General features: G+C 44.0%; 1 protein-coding gene across 2 annotated transcripts in view; it reads right to left on the minus strand.

Annotated features, from left to right (window-relative positions):
• The window catches only part of LOC109519623 (solute carrier family 45 member 4-like), a 29,986-nt gene that overhangs the window by 1,565 nt on the left and 9,246 nt on the right, over window positions 1-19,175 (minus strand). For both annotated transcript variants that reach the window (XM_019876279.1, XM_019876280.1), the window contains 11 exons: window positions 16,191-17,218; window positions 5,655-5,834; window positions 3,611-3,801; window positions 3,361-3,547; window positions 2,690-3,151; window positions 2,168-2,439; window positions 1,925-2,086; window positions 1,395-1,494; window positions 1,243-1,323; window positions 1,036-1,166; window positions 97-165 (listed from right to left, as the gene is read on the minus strand). In XM_019876279.1, coding sequence (XP_019731838.1) covers window positions 97-165; window positions 1,036-1,166; window positions 1,243-1,323; window positions 1,395-1,494; window positions 1,925-2,086; window positions 2,168-2,439; window positions 2,690-3,151; window positions 3,361-3,547; window positions 3,611-3,801; window positions 5,655-5,834; window positions 16,191-16,491 — 2,136 coding nt within the window. In that variant the 5' untranslated portion in view covers window positions 16,492-17,218. The remainder of the gene's footprint in view (window positions 1-96; window positions 166-1,035; window positions 1,167-1,242; window positions 1,324-1,394; window positions 1,495-1,924; window positions 2,087-2,167; window positions 2,440-2,689; window positions 3,152-3,360; window positions 3,548-3,610; window positions 3,802-5,654; window positions 5,835-16,190; window positions 17,219-19,175) is intronic.

Below are 19,175 nucleotides of genomic sequence, written 5' to 3' on the forward strand. Positions count from 1 at the left end.
TATAACACGTGAATTACAAAGGTATAATCAATATATACTGGAGCATGTCGTAAATATATCGATGTGAATGAAAATAGTGCATAAAACGAGCCCCACTTGGCAGGACAAGATGGCGCAGTCGATGCCAAATCCTCTACGGGAACTACCGGGACTGTGACTGGTGTACTGCAATGAAATTCATTTTCACACATTTTAGCACTCAGTAGCAGCCAAGACATGACAGCACATGGTTGTACGAAACATTTGGGAATGCCGGCAAAAAAGTGGAATTTATTGATTTTCCAAAATGTACCAAGTAACAGTTGAAAGTTGGAATGGTTTTAATCAGTCAAAAAAATGTGGGATGCGCAAGTAAATATGCAAAGTGGTTCCGAACTTGTCCAGAATTTTGTGAATCTTTTGAAGTTGGAATGGTTGTGAAATGCGGATGTCAAAAAATTGCGCGGAATAACTCTTACCGTATTTTCCACACTAAAAGGCTCACTGGATTATGAAGCATACTTTCAATGAATGGCCTATTTTGTAATTTTTTTCATACATTGGGCGCACCGCATCATAAGACGCAATCTACAATGCATCCACTAGATGGAGCTATGCTCAAGGAAACTCCAACAGAACGATCAGATGTCAGTAAAAACTTTTTCAATAAAGCAGCGACACAGTTCACTTAACCAACAGCAAGTTATAACATTGACTCGTTAACGTTGAACTCTCTTGCTGCTGTTCTATTTCCGTGTTCAACTGCGAAACCGATCGCCTTAAGTTTGAACTCTGCGCTGGAAGCATGTCTCTAGCAAGGAGCCATTTTGGGGTTGACATACAAGTATGACCGGAACAACCATACACAAGGCGCATCAGATTTTAAGGCGCGCTGTGAGCTTTTAAGAAAATGGAAGGCTTTTAGTGCGGAAAATACGGTAATTGTCGACCCACTGGGAAAAGTGCGGATGTGAAACCGCGTGGTTGTTTCAAGAACCACATCGCTCCACGAGTGCCGCATGCTTTTCAGTCGAATGAAATAATCCTTGCTGTTACCTGTTTCATTTCGTGGTACTGTCCCAGCAGGGCATAGGGACAATAAGAGATACTCATGGAGATGAAGCCCATGCTGCTGATCATCACCATGGCAACATACACATTGGGGAAAATGGCCATAATGGCAGTTCCTGTAATACAAAAAAAAGTGACACCGTTGGCTTGTCTTAAAATGCTCCGATTTTGATGACGGGATGTTGTTCTGACCGATGGAGAATCCGAGCGTTCCCAAGATGTAGATGACCTTGATGCTCAAGTCAAAGTTGTCAAGGTACTTTTGAAGAAGAGCTGCAGGAATTGGGAGTTACAGAAGGAGGTAACGCATCTACCGGTCTCATCCTGTGTGCGCGTTTTGTTACCTGAGCATGTCGCGGCGGTCATGGCGTATATAACGAGACCCCAACATCCCATCTGAACGCCTCTGTGATAGTTCGTCAAATCAGTGGAGTTAGCAGGAGCCTGCAAGTAGCACAGTTAAAAGCGCACTCATAAACCAGTGGTGGCGTTGATGCACGAGCGCCATCCATTTGCAGTCTGGACGTGGTGTGTCAAAGTCTTCTGAAAGTATCCAATAACACAACGAAAAAACACTGACTGTATTGAGGATACGCCATATAGATAATGGATGGATGAACAACACAAAAAGCCACTCATCTTTTTTGAATGTCAGAAAAGTTGTAAATAAAGCTAAAAAGTTGCCCCTCCTCCCCCTAGATGACATTAATTGAATAATTTTTATCTATTTTATAGTCCGTCTGTATTTGTGAAAGTAAAAATTTGAGATAGATGCCTTGCATTGAATCCTGAAAATGTCAGTGTGAAATCCTTTCGCTGCTTGTCAGTCGCCATTTTTCATAGTGTAGCACGCACGCTTGTGTGTAGCGCTCACAATGGGATCTCCGTGGTAGATAACTTGTCCCATGAAGTCAGTGAAGAAAACGGCTTCGGAAATGATGGAAAACCAGGTGAACAGGTGACAGGCGCACAGGCGCAGCAACTCGGGCGGCATCTTCAGCATGGAAAGCCACAGCAGCTGCACGGTGGTCTCCACCTGAGGAAAATGCAACGTTAGGCGTCACGACGAGCGGCAGCGGGGCGGACGGGTTTGGGAGTGGCGTCCGAGCCCCCTCACCTCGCCTTCCTCGCTCTCGGCGTCGCCGTTGGACGAGTTGGTGTTGCCGCTGCGGCGGCGGTCGCGCCGGCGGCTCCGACGCCGATGTCGCGCCTCCACCTCGTGCAGGTCGTTCATGCTGCGCGAAGGTTTGATGAGAAAGGCGGCGTTGGCCCGCCGGTAGCGGTAGCGGTGGCTGCCCACACGGCCGTAGTAGGAAAAGGTGCAAGATGGCTGACGGTAGAAGGTGTGATGGTGGCGTGAAAGCCGCACGGGAGCGCCAGTACTGGCTGCTGAAATGAAATAAACATCATATGCGGTTATACTGTACATACAGATGAACTTGTATGCATGAATATATACAGTAAATGTTCTTCTACTTCTTTTTTTTTTATCATTGAGGGGAACCATTACACTCACACAGGCAATATATGTACATACCCCACCTCCCACCCGTTAGCTGTGACAGGCTAAAGCGGATCCGCAACCCTAAAAAGGACTTGGATCGCTGGATGTAATAAGCATTAGCATTAGCACAAGTACCTTTGACCATTCCGGCCCGATGCACCTGTCCTTTGGCGCTCAACCCGTTGGCTGTGTTTTTCGCACCGACGCCTGCCAACAGGCGTCCGTTCAGGGTGCACTGCTCTTTCAGCTGGTTGTTGAGCAACACCTCCTGGCCCTCGTCATTCTCCATCTCCTGTAAGAATGCCGAGAGGCGGCATATCTTGGTGGGACTGCCATGCTGATTTGGGGAGTGGCTGCCGCTTTGGGGGCGCGGCAGATCCTGACTGCCTGCGTTGCTGCTGGGCCGCACGCTGGCGAGCCGACAAGGCGGCGTGCTACGGCTGGCGTGCAGGGGGTGCGCGGCGGAAGGGGGAGAGCCGTGATAGGGCGAGAGGCGGTCAGCGAAGATGGATGGCTCGATGTGGCAAAGGAACAAGGCGTCGGGGTCCATGTGCTCCAAGGTGGCGTCCGTCATGGCGAGGACGCTGTCGCTTTTACCTGCGATGAGAGCGAAGACAGGATGGAACATAGGGCACACTGATTTTACGTTTGTGGCATCATTTCTCTGTGAAAAAGCTTTTCGACTATTCCTTATGTGTGGGGCAGCTGTCACATTGCCATCGAAACGAGTGACAAATGGCTTTACAAACACATGACATCACCAGGAGACAAAATGAAAATGGGTGAGGGGGGGGGGCAAAACATACTCCTCACAAGCTCCACATCCAGGAAGTTCACGTCCATATCCCCGGGTGCGGACAGATCGTCCCAGTAGGTGTCGTAAAGGTCAAAGCTGTCCATCGTTTCGTCCTCGCCAATCATTTCCAGTCTCGGAGTGAGAAGTCCAGCTCGACCGTTGGATGAAGGATGTGGGTGACTTGGCACTGGACTCTCCTGCATAAACTGAGTATTAGATTTTAGACATGCACGCACGCACGCACACACACACACAAGTACCCGGTCCAGCCGGTCATGTAGAGGGATGTAGGGCTGCTCATCAATGCTGAGCAGATGCAGCACCACAGACACAGAGAAGAGGAGGGAGGCGAAGAAGAACAGGATCTGCTCCTGAGACTTAAAGATGGCTCCCAGGAAGGTGTGGGTCCAGTTGAGACCGCCCAGAGCATAGCCCACAGCGCCGCCAAGACCTGCGTATGGAAAAACACACAGTTAAATGGGAAGAGTTTTAATTTCAGATGGAGAAATAGTGGTAAGCGCATTACTTCGTCAAAATTGGCAAAATCCAGGGCCACAGCTTTTGCACTTTCAATTAACGGAGCGTGGCACCCCGATTACCGAAACACTTGTGATGTCATAGCCAAAAAGTGAGCAAAGCTGCATTACGTTTTCTTCGACGCGCAAATTACCATCAGCACGCCACACACAAACCCAATACAATCAACATTCTTGATTGAAATGAAGTGAAATGAAGAAAAAAAAAAACAACAACAAAAAACAGCATGTCATGTTGTCATAGGGATGCACTGATATATGCCCCGGTACTGTGACACCAACAGTACTTTACCAACTTGACATATACCTTCGGGGCAGGGGGAATAAATGCCATGTGGGCCACGTGGAGACGTTTTAAGGTCAAGGCAAATGACAACTCTTTCGCTGACTGCAAATGATAAATGATGCTTTTGCATAACCGATGATGAGTTCGCAATGAAAGTGCGCCGCCCCGCGAGCTGAGGCGGCGCGCCATCCAGCATGCAACGAGTTTCTCAAGCCCCGTCGCCTGCTCGGCGCTGACAGGTCCGCGGGGACGTCACTTGGTTGATCCTGCCAGTAGCACATCCATAGAATCTCAAAAGAGTAAACTCTGCAAGTCTCAGTACACATACACGCGGCTCATTAAATCAGTTATGGTTTCTTTTATCGTTCCCTCCTGACTTGGATAACTGTTACTATTTGCCCAGCACGGATGCTCCTCCTCCCTCGGGGGATGGGCGCAGCAGCTTTGGTGACCCAACATAACCTTGCTGGCCCTGCGTGGTGACGACTTCTGAGTGGAATGTCTGTCCAATCAACGTTTGATGGCTCTTTCGCTACATGCCAGGGTGGATAGAGAGACAGGCTCGCAGCAGATAGTGCAGAGAACGCAGTTGGACCTTCTAATTTCCGTCGTGATAAATTGTGACTCGAAAAAGTGTTGCGTTGACAATTTTAGGGAAAACAAGATTTGATAAAAAAAAATAAAAAAAAAGAAAACATTTTCATCACAATTTCTAGAGTGTATAGTGTATCTAGTGTTGGTACTTGATATGGGAGGTAATCCAATCGAAGTATTTGTAATTGTACACGATCTGATAAAAAGTTGAATTGGTACCACCTTAGTTTTTGATCCTTGTGGAATCGTGATTAACTCATTCAGTACCACCCAATTCTGGACCAAGTCTGAAAAGACGTTTAAAAACGTCTTTGGGAGTGAATGAGTTCATGGCTGTCACCTGAGAAGTGGACATTGTCTAACCTTAAAGGCCGATTTGAGGGGTAACCCTTTAATTGGCATTACCTGCCGAGGCTCAACGTTTGATGGCTCTTTCGCTACATGCCAGGGTGGATAGAGAGACAGGCTCGCAGCAGATAGTGCAGAGAACGCAGTTGGACCTTCTAATTTCCGTCGTGATAAATTGTGACTCGAAAAAGGGTTGCGTTGACAATTTTAGGGAAAACAAGATTTGATAAAAAAAAAAAAAAAAATTTTCATCACAATTTCTAGAATTCATCAAGTGTTGGTACTTGATATGGGAGGTAATCCAATCTAAGTATTTGTAATTGTACACAATCTGATAAAAAGTAGAATTGGTGCAGCCTTAGTTTTTGATCCTTGTGGAATCGTGATTAACTCATTCAGTACCACCCAATTCTGGACCAAGTCTGAAAAGACGTTTAAAAAAGTCTTTGGGAGTGAATGAGTTCATGCCTGTCACCTGAGAAGAGGACATTGTCTAACCTTAAAGGCCGATTTGAGGGGTAACCCTTTAATTGGCATTACCTGCCGAGGCGGCGTGGATGTTGAGTGCCATGTCTTGGTCTTCGGTGTCGGCCACGTCTAAAAGGTACGCTCGGATCGGTCCCTCTGTTGCGTCGGCGCAGAAGTCCAACACCACCACTCCCAGCACGGTGAGAACAATTCCTATGGGCTGTCTCCCCGGAACGTCGCCCAGAGAAAGTCCTAAAACGGCGAGACGGGAGTTTGGAAGTTGAGAAAACACAATGAACACAGTTTTTTTTCCCGCGGAAGCCTCGAAATTATAAACCTTGGATGGCCGCGCTCCGCCCACATTAGACGGCATCGGAAAAAAAAAGTGCAAATTGCTTCTTTCCATTGGGGCTCATCAGAGTTCCTCAACCCCTGCAATGAGCCTAAATTGGCAGCTTTGTAACAAAATGGCCGACTGTGAATTCAGTTTCACTTCATGAGTCCTTGAGAATATTTTTTTTTTGTCTGTCCTTTTACAGTAGACATGACCACCAAATTTTATGTTCATCAGTGATCCAGGTGTTCAAGGTTTATTTTTTTTTCTTCTAAGTGACTATTAATAGTGAACTATAATGAATATATTATTCCAAAAATGTGTTTTCAGGAATGATCGTGACATTGGGCATGTCTTTGTGCGACCACTTGCGTGTGTACCTGCGTCTATCAGAACAAAAATAACGCAGACTATGATTAGAAAGATTTGTCACGTGTTTATAAATGTGCAATGTTTGTTTGTGAGATCACACAGACAGCGTGTGAATGTGTGTGTGTGTGTGTGCGTGTGTTTACAATGGAGTGGCACGACTCACTACCCACCAGACAGGAAGTGAGCCGTCATTGGTTGAAAGGGGGAAGCAAACAGGAAGTAGTTTCTTGTGAACTGCTTGCTCTTGGGTTCCCATGTCAACAAACGTCTCAGCAGGAGCATGAATATGAATCGACAATTGTTCGGGGTCCATTGGGGGTCAAATTTCTGATTGTCCATTTTAATGATTGGTTTCTTTCCAAAGGGGATTTTGTTTCTTGTTCATTCGTGCTTTCTGCATTGATTACAACTACTTTACAGGCGAGTTACACGGGAAGGCATTATTCCTTTTGAGGCCTTTACGTGTGTGCGTTTTTTGAAACATTATTTGACAGTTTGACATCTGGATTGCGATTTATATCAAATGAAAGCAGATTAAGAACAATTAATACAATGAATGGAACTGGTTGACAAATTGAGGTAAGACTGGAAAAAAAAACTTCACTAGTCGTTCTAGTGGTTGTTCAATAAAATCCGTAATATAAATAAAACTAGTGCACTGTAAATCACGTCTACTGAAAAGAACAAAAACAGGACAGCAGAGAAAACGATTCCAGCGTCCCAAACGGAACTACACTGGGGGCCGTCAATATCTGTGCCGCGTCAATCAAATCGGTCAATTCAAGGTTTATTTTATTTCCTTCTTAGTGACTATTAATAAGGAACTATAATGAATATATTTTTCCAAAAATTTGTTTTCAGGAATGATCGTGACATTGGGCATGTCTTTGTGCGACCACTTGCGTGTGTACCTGCGTCTATCAGAACAAAAATAACGCAGACCATGATTAGAAAGATTTGTCACGTGTTTATAAATGTGCAATGTTTGTTTGTGAGATCACACAGACAGCGTGTGAATGTGTGTGTGTGTGTGTGCGTGTGTTTACAATGGAGTGGCACGACTCACTACCCACCAGACAGGAAGTGAGCCGTCATTGGTTGAAAGGGGGAAGCAAACAGGAAGTAGTTTCTTGTGAACTGCTTGCTCTTGGGTTCCCATGTCAACAAACGTCTCAGCAGGAGCATGAATATGAATCGACAATTGTTCGGGGTCCATTGGGGGTCAAATTTCTGATTGTCCATTTTAATGATTGGTTTCTTTCCAAAGGGGATTTTGTTTCTTGTTCATTCGTGCTTTCTGCATTGATTACAACTACTTTACAGGCGAGTTACACGGGAAGGCATTATTCCTTTTGAGGCCTTTACGTGTGTGCGTTTTTTGAAACATTATTTGACAGTTTGACATCTGGATTGCGATTTATATCAAATGAAAGCAGATTAAGAACAATTAATACAATGAATGGAACTGGTTGACAAATTGAGGTAAGACTGGAAAAAAAAACTTCACTAGTCGTTCTAGTGGTTGTTCAATAAAATCCGTAATATAAATAAAACTAGTGCACTGTAAATCACGTCTACTGAAAAGAACAAAAACAGGACAGCAGAGAAAACGATTCCAGCGTCCCAAACGGAACTACACTGGGGGCCGTCAATATCTGTGCCGCGTCAATCAAATCGGTCAATCAATTGCTCGGATGTGGAGCATCCAACTTTGAAATGTATTGATTACAACTAGTTTACAGGCGAGTTACACGGGAAGGCATTATTCCATTTGAGGCCTTTACGTGTGCGCGTTTTTGGAAACATTATTTGACAGAATGAAATCTGGATTGCGATTTATATCAAATGAAAGCAGATTAGTCGTGGTGATGAGGGCATGGCAGTACAGACAGTGTACTATATCATCACATATTTGACTGTACAGTGTCCCGACTACATCGGTCAAGGTCCCGCAAGATGGCAGATTTTTAACTCAGTGTCTTTTTGTGGCAATGTGTTTTAATACAATGACTGAAACTGGTTGACAAATTGAGGTAAGACTGCCAAAAAAAAAACTTCACTAGTCTTTCTAGTGGTTGTTCAATAAAATCCATAATATAAATAAAACTAGTGCACTGTAAATCACATGTCTACTGAAAAGAACAAAAACAGGACAGCAGAGAATTCCCACACAGCAATGGGGAGTGACGAATGAACAGCTTGAAGCAAGCACTCTCAGCCCTGAATTTGGAGAACTGTGCGAGACACACAGAGTGGGGGGGAAAAAGGCACTAAAGAATATTTTAAAGTGCATTTTAATAAGTAAGTGTTCAAAGCTTGATATAGGAGTAAATTGCCCCTCCCCAAAAAAGGGGTCTCTCTAAATCAAATTTCACCCATTGCAGACATGCATGCGTTCACTGTACATACGCTCACCAGAGACTCACTTTAGTGGGTATGCAGCATCCGTTACAGAGTTCCGGCAAAACGGCCGCACCGGAGCTGTAACATGAAAGTGTTACTATCCGCTCACCTATGAGCGACCCGTCGACGGGGAGTGACGAATGAACAGCTTGAAGCAAGCACTCTCAGCCCTGAATTTGGAGAACTGTGCGAGACACACAGAGTGTGGGAAAAAAGGCACTAAAGAATACTTTAAAGTGCATTTTAATAAGTAAGTGTTCAAAGCTTTATATAGCAGTAAATTGCCCCTCCCCCAAAAAAGGGTCTTTCTAAATCAAATTTCACCCATTGCAGACATGCATGCGTTCACTGTACAGATGCTCACCAGAGACTCACTTAAGTGGGTATGCAGCATCCGGTACAGAGTTTCGGCAAAACGGCCGCACCGGAGCTGTAACATGAAAGTGTTACTATCCGCTCACCTATGAGCGACCCGTTCAGGAAGAGCGCCACACCAATCAGCGTCCCGATGCACAAGGCCAGGATGAAAGGCCTGCGGCGGCCAAAGCGCAGGGAACAGCGGGCGGCGGCGGAGCCGATCAGCGGGGGGAATATGAGGGCCCGCACGGGGCTGATTCGTGTTTCTCAGGCGACGGAGAGACACAAGTCATAAACAGGGCTTGAACCCTGCCACCACGGCGACCAGGTCTTGGGAACCCCGTCGCCACGGAGACTCCATCATCATAGGCTTCCTGGCTCCCGCGACTACGGCGACGTAACTCACGCGGGGCTTCCTGTTGTGCGCTTTGGAAAACTTTCCCTCGTTCTTTCTTTTGTCTCACAAACACTGACACATGCGCGCGCACACAATGACGCAGTGCATTTCTACGCCACCATTTAACAAGCTTTCACATGGCCCCAGCAGAAATGGGAATGTATTTATTAATTTATGGCAAGGAATTATTGGTTCACTGATTTATTGTAAATAAACAAGTTTATATGTACATTGCGAATAATGTCATAAAACAAACGATTGTATGCATACAACTGCTTATGTAATCAAACTATTGGTTGATTCATTAGAGTGAAATGAATTATAATACCACTTCTTTAAAGTGAGAATTGCTTTTTTAAAATAAAAATGGATCAATGCACATTCATTCATTCATTTTCTGAACCGCTTGATCCTCACTAGGGTCGCGGGGGGCGCTGGAGCCTATCCCAGCCGTCTTCGGGCAGTAGGCGGGGGACACCCTGAATTGGCTGCCAGCCAATCGCAGGGCACACAGAGACGAACAACCATCCACGCTCACATTCACACCTAGGGACAATTTAGAGTGTTCAATCAGCCTACCACGCATGTTTTTGGAATGTGGGAGGAAACCGGAGTACCCGGAGAAAACCCACGCAGGCCCGGGGAGAACATGCAAACTCCACACAGGGAGGCCGGAGCTGGATTCGAACCCGGCACCTCTGCACTGTGAAGTCGACGTGCTAACCACTGGACTACCGAGCCGCCATTCAATGCACATTTGTTGTTAAATTTGTTTTCATAAAAAAATGGATATTTAATTATAATTAATTCATTTATAGCATTTTGAGAATTCTAAAAATACACATGCATTTGACAGTTTTACTCGTTTTAGTACATTTTCTGGCAATGTATTGTAACTAATATAAAGAAATACACATACTTATTTATTTCCTTATTAATTATTCATTATAACTAAATTATAACACCTTTTAAAGACAAGAACAAATGTGATTGAAATAAACAGTGAAATGAATTATAATACCACTTCTTCAAAGTGAGAATTGCTTTTGTTAAAATAAAAATGGATCAATGCACATTTGTTGTTAAAATTGTTTTAATAAAAAAATGGATATTTAATTATAATTAATTCATTTATAGCATTTTGAGAATTCTAAAAATACACATGCATTTGACAGTTTTACTCGTTTTAGTACATTTTCTGGCAATGTATTGTAACTAATATAAAGAAATACAGTTATTTATTCCCTTATTAATTAGCCGTTATAATTAATTTATAATGCCTTTTAAAGACAAGAACAAATGTGATTGAAATAAAAATATTTACCAATATTTGTTATTAAATTATTGTTTAGTTTATTTGCAATAAAAATGAAAGTCCAATTTTAAGAAATTTATAAAAATGTACAAATATATTATAAGTACACAGAACATTGGATTTATTTTATTACATAATTGGCTATTCTAAAATCATTTAATAACTCATGTTAAAAAAAAAACGGGACTTAATTTTGCTAATAAAAATAATTTACATAATCACATCTATATGTTTTTACGACCCCTTCAAAGCCAAGAATGTATTGTTATTATTCTCATTATTATAAAGGCCTACTCGTCACTTGGATGGGATGTTGTGAGACTTGTGCGATTGTACCTTTTGTGACCAGTGTGTGGAACTGCAGAGCCCCCCCCCCCCCCACACACACACAGCAGTATAACAACAATCAGAGCACATAGTAAACTATGACAGGCCTCAGTTCCCACACTTGGCTTGTAGGTACAAACGTGCATACATGCACAGAAAAAAACAAAAAACAGAACAATACTGAGAGAATTTGCAGGAAGCTTTTTTTTTTCACGAGAGAAACAAGAAAAGCGAGAGAACGGGGGAGGGCAGCATGAGAAAGGATCAGGGTGAAAAACAAGGTGAGCTGGATAACGTGTGAGGAAGAACAGAATGTTCCTGAGCTGTGATGGATGGTGGGAACCAAAACGAAGCTGTCATTCAGGTGCCCCCCCCCACACACACACAAAAAAAAAAAAAAAAATGCTTACTACACTCAAAACGTCTGCTTTCTGTTCCTTCGAGTTGCTCCAGTGACTTCAGGACGAGGAAGTTAAACAAAGTGGCAAGAGCGCGCACAAACAGTCAAGCCCTTCTTTTTAGAAGACCCTGAATGAGGCTCACTCGTGTTTTGGGCTGTGTGTTCTTCTATGTACACTTTGGGTCCAAAAGATATTCTAGCTTTGTTCCCTGCACTGTCTTCAAAATGCTTATTTGGTTTTAAACTAGTTTCACTTGATTTGAATTGCAATGTCAAAACGCAGTACTGATGACACCACAACAAAAAAAAATCAGATGAGTCAGCGCCAGCGTCTAGTGTGACGTTCAAAAATACTTTGGAGGGGGGGACAACGGCTTTCAACAGTACAGGGCGAGAGGAGTGAGTGTCGGGTGTTAACTTCATACCCACACGTCCTGGCATTTTGGAATACACGCCGGCCCGTCCGTGTTGTCACCCTCCATCCTCCGACTGCTCAATCACACAACTTCTAATTCGCAAGTGAATACAGTAAACGATACGATCCCCGTACTTAAACACATGCACGTGCGCGCGCTTCTCGTGAGACGGGCTGCGGAAAAGCTGTCCCGCAGTGAAAAATTCATGCATGTTTGCGAGTGTGAAACAGAGGGAGTGTCGCGACGACAAATGTTGTTTATTCGGCAGTAACAAGACGCCGCTCGGCAGTCACGCGACCGAAGGAGCACATATGATTGACAGCGGGTCGCCCTGCTGCTGTCGAATTATCACACATGGGGAAGTTTCCGCCATCGCACGCCACCGCTGCAAATGTCAATAAAGCCGATCAGAGGCCATAGACTTGATGTAACGGCGAACTGAGTCATCTGCAAATTGTCCTAAATGTGTATATTTCAGCCCATTGCCCAAATTGACCTCTTAAGAGGTTATTTTCAAAAGTAGTTTTTCGGTATGAACCTTGCATTCACACATACAATGAAAAGAACTCATTTCAAGTTCATAAAGGGATAGAAAGAATATAGATTTCTTTTTTTGTTTGTTTGTTTCTGATGCTTTTGGATGACTTTGGAACTATTTGGTGGAATCTAGATGCCAAGGAACTGTTGAAGTGAGTTTAGGAGCTTCATTTAGACGTGTGGTCATTTTCTACCATCTTGGAGACTCGATAGAATCCATTACCTGCAGATCACTGTAAAGTAAAATTTGTTGGCTCAATTCAGATATTTGTCATTAAGTGGTTAGTAAAGAATACGATTTTTTGTTTTTTTTGGCAGTGCTAGCCCTATTTAGATGAAATGGCGAAGACAGCTGGGACAGGCTCCAGCACGTCCTGCGATCCTCGTGAAAACAAATGGATGGCAGGCAACTTTCTTGGCAAACTTCAGAATACAAGTTACTCGTCGATTTTCATTTACTTGAACTGAAAGTAACACGAGTTAGACCAACAATTAACTTGAGACGACAGTCACGTGTTTTGGTGCTGCTGTTTGGGCAAGCAAAAAATAAAATAAAATAAAAACGATGAAGTCAAATGGGCTCAGCTGTTGACTCAAATGTGTCCATGTCCGAACAACATCTAAAAACTGAGATCATTGGAGATACTATTCTCCACTCCCTCATGTGAATCGGTCTTTAAAATAAGACAATGACGCACTTGGTGACTAATGTTCAGTCATTCATTCAAGGATCGATCCAGGCATCATTTTAGCCATCCGGCCATCCTATCCAATGCTAAAAAGCGTCAGTGAGACTGAGCAGATGGGTTTTGTATGCTTTTTAAAAAAACGCAAAAAAAACCCCGGGCCAGCCATTACAGCTCTCCGGCTCTGGATTGTTAGCAGATAAAGCACTCATGCATGTGTGTTTGTGCACAAATTAAGTCTGCACTTTATGGGAGAGGAAAAAAAAAAAAAAGACAACCAGACCTCTTCATTTGGGCATGTTCCTAGACAGAACCCAACGGCATATTTTTGCGACCGTTCAGCACCAAATTTGGGCTTATTATCACTAACTTTTTTTGTGTCAACTTTGTAATGCCCTAACCTGACACGATAAAGTGCCAAAGTCCTGACTAGACAGTAAAGTAGCTGGGAAGCATGCCGAAGTGATTGAATCGAAATGACTTGCTGGATGGAGATGACCCAACTCTGGTCCCTATCGCTCACTCGTAACGTGACTGTAAATGAATTCTCGAAGGACAACTAATTGAAAACAGTCCCATTTCAAAGTAAGTATCTGCTTCCTCTGGTGTTTATAGGTCCATCGGAATCACCTGAGAGGCTAGTCGGCATTTGTTTTGGATGTTTTGTTCGTTCCCTACGGAGCGAATGACGAGTGGATACATGTTCCACCTCTAGATGTACACGTACACAACAGTTCAGCATTCCTCACATGGCCTCCAATAATTGTGAGCACATACTGTACCTGCCTTAAATCACGTGTACGCATACAAACGCATGGCGAGTTTACCTTCAATGGCAAACGTGCACCCGCGGGACGCTCTTTGGGTACCCGCGTGCCAGCGCTGCTGCCGGCTTGCCACGCTTGGTAGACTCCCAAACCCTTGAAGGGCGCGTGAATAATGGTCAGAGTAATCACAGAAAGTTGGCACGGAGATTATGTAAGCGCTATAAATAGGAGGAGGTGGTTTTAAAATAGCCGAGCAGACTGGTGAGTCGCTCCAGAGCTGCGAAAGACGCTGACTGCGGCGCAACCGGCGTGGCCCGCGGCTGTCTTATCTCGCTTCCCTTTCCTTCCCTTTTCAAAAGGGCCAGTCGCTCTCCGGTGAGTGACAAGAATCAGATTAAGGCGATCAGTGGCTGGTTGACATGGAGAAAGTCATTTACGTAAAGCCCCCCCCCCCACACCCTCACCACCCTCCGCCAACCACGGTGCTCCGTCCACAAGGTCATAGGAGAAGATTATCCTCCCAGCTAACATGACGAGATCATTCGGAGGCTACCTGGCACGCAGGCCAACAGGCAGTATAATTGGGGGGGCATATAAAATACACAGCAAGGTATTCGGGAGCTTTTCTTTATGCAGAACTCGCTGTTATTTTTCCGAAAGAGTGGAAATATGACATACAGTCTCTTCCAAATGTATTGGAACAACACAGTCAGTTCCTTTGTTTTTGTGCTACACTGGTATATTCATCTTTCGATGAACGGAATAAATGCCGGACTTTTGAACCGTTATTTTCATCAAAAGATGAATATTAACGGTTCAAAAGTCCAGCATTTACTCCATGGTATTTACACCAAAACAGAGCACTTATTGTTTGAAGCCAGCCACTGCAAGTGATTAACATTTTATATTTGGAGGCATAACCCTTGCTTGGTTAATGACATCAGGTCTGTGACTCGTTGGTTGCATTTTTCATTTGAAATGCTGTTCCCCGGCCATGACGATGCGGCCTCTCCCATTTTTGGTTTGTTTCATTCTCCGCTTCTCTCAGCATCAACATGTTTGTTTGTTTGTTTGTTTTTTCATACTGATTTTTGGATCTGAACAGCAAACACCTGCAGTAAAACCAAGCACAGGAATTGAGCTCGCCGTTCCGATAGTTTTCAAATGGACTGCGCGTTGGCTCAGATTCACTTTCAGCCCAGGGGTTCACACACATTTCTCCAACGTGAACTATGAATGTTTATATTGTGTGCAGTGAAAACGTCATAAACTGCGTGGCTGGAAAAAAAAAAACAAAAACAAAGTGCGGTTGAAGAACTCTTGCGTCTGTCCACTCTTGTGACTTAGATCAAGATCAGCGAGATCAGGTGACACTTTCTGACCAATCTAAGCAGAAATCCGGGTCATTGCAAAAAATCTTTCTTGCGAGCGAGAAGCCCCCGAGAAACAGTCCAACCAGCCACGCAAACACTTTGCTTTGTTGCATGTTACGACAACATGGCATGTTCTGGCTCATGGATGTTGTGGTCTGGCAGCAGTGACTCGAAATGAGCACTGGATCACAATAAACTTTGAAGTAACTTCATCATTTGCAGATGTCGGCTCACCAAAATGGAACTTGAGAGACAGCATTGATCCCGTTGCTTGTTTTGACAAAAAACAATTTGGATTCCGAAAGGAACATAAAAGAGGCACGCGCTTCCTGCGTTTCAGTTCTGCATTGTCTTGAGCATAACACATGACCGTGTAAGGGTAGACCTTTTCATGTTTCACCTGAGTTGTATCATCGGGGGCTCCTCATCCAAACTACACGCACGAATGCCCTGGGAGCTTCCCGACCGCAGACCTCGAACATAACTTAAACTGGTCGAACGAGACTTTGTGATCGTCTCATCGTGCTAACCTTGCAAGAATCCCGCCGACATGTTTCCAGACAATGTTTTCTGCCAACAATTGCCCACTGCTGTGTTAGTCGGCCTCAAAGAGTTTTTTCGTTGTTGCTGCACTGCCTGTGAAGGGTTGTGATTATCGGAGATGAAAAAAAAAAATCGGGTGTTTTGTTGTGGTTCGTTCAAGACTTACATCAAAAACATTGAACTGCTCTTTTTTTGCGGGGGTGGGGGGGATATTCGGATTCAAGTGCTAATTTACATCATGTTTAGTCAGTGACACCGGCAATGAGCTTTTCCAACTGTTTTTTTTTTTTCCAACAGCGGAAACGACAATGATTTCAGGCTGCTTATTTTAAACAAAGGCCGAACAGGTATGAACAATGTGACGGTTGTTTGGGTTCTCACCAATTTGCAGCAGCACGGGCGTCACAAGTGCCGTCTCCATGGCATAGCAGAACTCCCGGCCGAACATGACGGCGCCGTGCATCACCCATCTCTTCAGGGGGATGCCCTCGATGGAGCCCTCGCTCGCCAACTCCTCGCCGCCGCCGCCGGTGCCGGGGCGGCTCGCCGCTCCCGCCGATCCATCCGTGTCTCCGCCCTTGCCTTCGTCCGTGGGACTTTGGGTCTCCGCGCCGGCCACCAATGATCCCACCTGCATGGCATCAGTGCCCGTGCTCTGGGGAGGCATGTCGGGCGGGGGCATGCAAGCTTCGGGGTGGTGGCGGGACAAATCCTGATCCGAAAAAGGTCCCACTCCAACTCACTTTTAAACTGACAATCCTTGTTAATAATCTCCTTACAGCTATTAGATGAACACCTGACAAAGAAAACTCTTAAAGTGCTGTGATTACAAAGGCTGCAATCTGTTTCAAATGAATCTCTATTGGATGCACCTTGGAGTGCATTCAAGGAAATTCATATAAAAATGTCAGGGCAGTGTGGCATTCCTAACACTTTCCTCACCGCTTGGTGGTTTTCACCGAAAGAAAAATACCCTGACAAAATCAGCTTGACCACAATTTGCTGAAAATCCCCTCAACAAAAATAGGAAGCAACTGAATTTTCACAAAAAAGAGAGCGCTTAACATTCAAAGTTTGTGCAATTTTCTTTTGTATGTATGTGATCTGTGCGTGGCTGGAGTGCATGTGTGTGCATGTGTGTGTGTGCGTGTGTGTGTATGTGTGTGTGTGTCACGCGTTTATGGCTTATGGGTCATCGAGGTCGTTTCCCGCTCTCGCCTTACTTTTGTTTTTGTCTATTACAGGGGGTAAAAATCCATATAGAAAACCATTCAGTGAATTCCAGAGTCATTTTGTGTATGGAGGGCTGCAGGGAGTGGGTGGGGCTGGAGGGGAGGTCGCAGGTGGAGGTGGGTGGGCAGGCAATGGGCGGAGCTCCTCGTGAAATCCCCATCGATTGACTGATGAATCTGAAGGGAAGATGGACAAGGAAGATTTTTTATTCACATTTGTAACCTTATTTCACCCCCAATTATATACACGTAAAGTGTGGACACGTGTTTCATCTCCACTTGGGTACAAGGACGACAGAATGTTTTTTTTTTTTTTTTTTTTTTAATCTTAAAAAAATAAAAATCAATTACTTGTAGTTGCACACAATATTTGATGAAAACCCCTTCCGTCAAAATGCGGGTAAAATAGGTCTGATTTTGAATAAATAAATACATATTAAAAATGTGTAGCCCACTCCCTCCCTTTAATTTTATATATTTATTATTCTAATTCATATTTGTCTCCATTAAGGACGCAAAGGGGCCACACTGATCCATGAACATTCTTGGCGTACCAGAAAAATAAAAACAGGGTGGTTAAAAATGCCCTGTATTGATGCTGAAAGGCACACGCTCTCGACAACACACAGGCGTGTGTATTCTCGCTCTATGAAAAGAGGCCATTTGTTAAAGAAATCAGTTTTTTTTATGGGGGGGGGCGCAAATAATTGCTGGGCGCACATGATGTGTTTACCCCCTCCGAGACAGTCTGATGGATTTGGGGCAAAGATCAAAAGCGTGCCACTGTGATCGGGCGTCTCAAAGAATTGCCAGACGACAAATGCGTGGCTTGTACACGCAGGAACCAGTTTGCAATGTGGAGATCAAATCAAGAGATGAGTGACGCTGACTTGGGGTCATGTGCAAGCGGGAAGCCAGTAGGTTGTGCAATGATAGACTCTGTTTACATTATCTGATCCATTCCAGTATTTGTTGTTGTTTTTTTTTTAATGTATTGACATTTTTCCAGCCTCTTTCACACAGAGACCCAGCAGAATTTGTGCAAGTATAATCCACCTGCTCCTCTGAACAGAACACAACAAACACGGGTAGGTGCTAGCTTCACGAGCTAGCTAGCGTCAGCTATTCCGATTGCCGCTAGTCTTAAAAGTGTCGTGAAGTGAAACTCTACCTTTGCCACCAAACTCTTATTGTAATACTACACGGGCAACAGCAGTGTGCTGACAAGAACTTCATAAAATATAGAAATTGTTTGATGAAATACACAACAACATTGCGACACTTGTGTTTCTTTAGCGAGGACACTGACGTCGGTGTAAGCGGCTGTCTGGTTGCTAGGAGCGTGTACCAATTTCTACCCAAAATGAGACTGGTAGCAAGTCCATCCTGACGTACAATTAAAGCAATACTGAAATGCTTACATTTTTTTGGAGCCTCTGCCTTTGTGTTGCATTATACGACACACGATGAGACCAACATGCATAGGACTCCAGCTAATCACAACTACAATTAGCATCATGGTGAATAACTTATTTACCTATTTAAAACAAAAGAATAGAAACAATCAAGCTAAGTAGTGCTGCGTCAAAAATAATCTGTTCCCGATTCCTCTTTCTTTCACTCAGTCCAAACTTCTCGACGCCTCCCCGCGCTCTCACGTCTCGCCATTAAGATTCATGAAGCACTCCGGTTGGTCATTAATATTTCATAAAGGCGCATTTCTGTGACCTCACAGACTGCAGTGGGTTACATAATAGCCTATCTCCTTTCCAGACATATGTCGATAGTACACACATTGAACTGAACATAAAACATTGTGGACAAAAACCTGAGACACGCTGTCAATCAATTACCCGGAGGTTCAATCTTCAATTATTTCAGGGTTGTTCAACTTTGTGGGAAGTTTAAAATTGGCAATTTCGTGAGTGATTTGTCCCCTTCGCAACGACAAAAGTCTATGCCGGCTGAGTAGGTGTGGGTACACCCTGAACTGGTCGCCAGTCAACTGGAGCGTATCCATTAAAAAGCAACCATACACACTCATGGACAATTTAGTCTCAAATCAATGATGATGAGCAAAACAAATATATATATATATATATATATATATATATATATATATATATATATATAC

The sequence above is a fragment of the Hippocampus comes genome, unplaced genomic scaffold, assembly GCF_001891065.2.
Source record: "Hippocampus comes isolate QL1 unplaced genomic scaffold, H_comes_QL1_v1.1 scaffold244, whole genome shotgun sequence".
NCBI classification, from domain to species: Eukaryota; Metazoa; Chordata; class Actinopteri; order Syngnathiformes; family Syngnathidae; genus Hippocampus; species Hippocampus comes.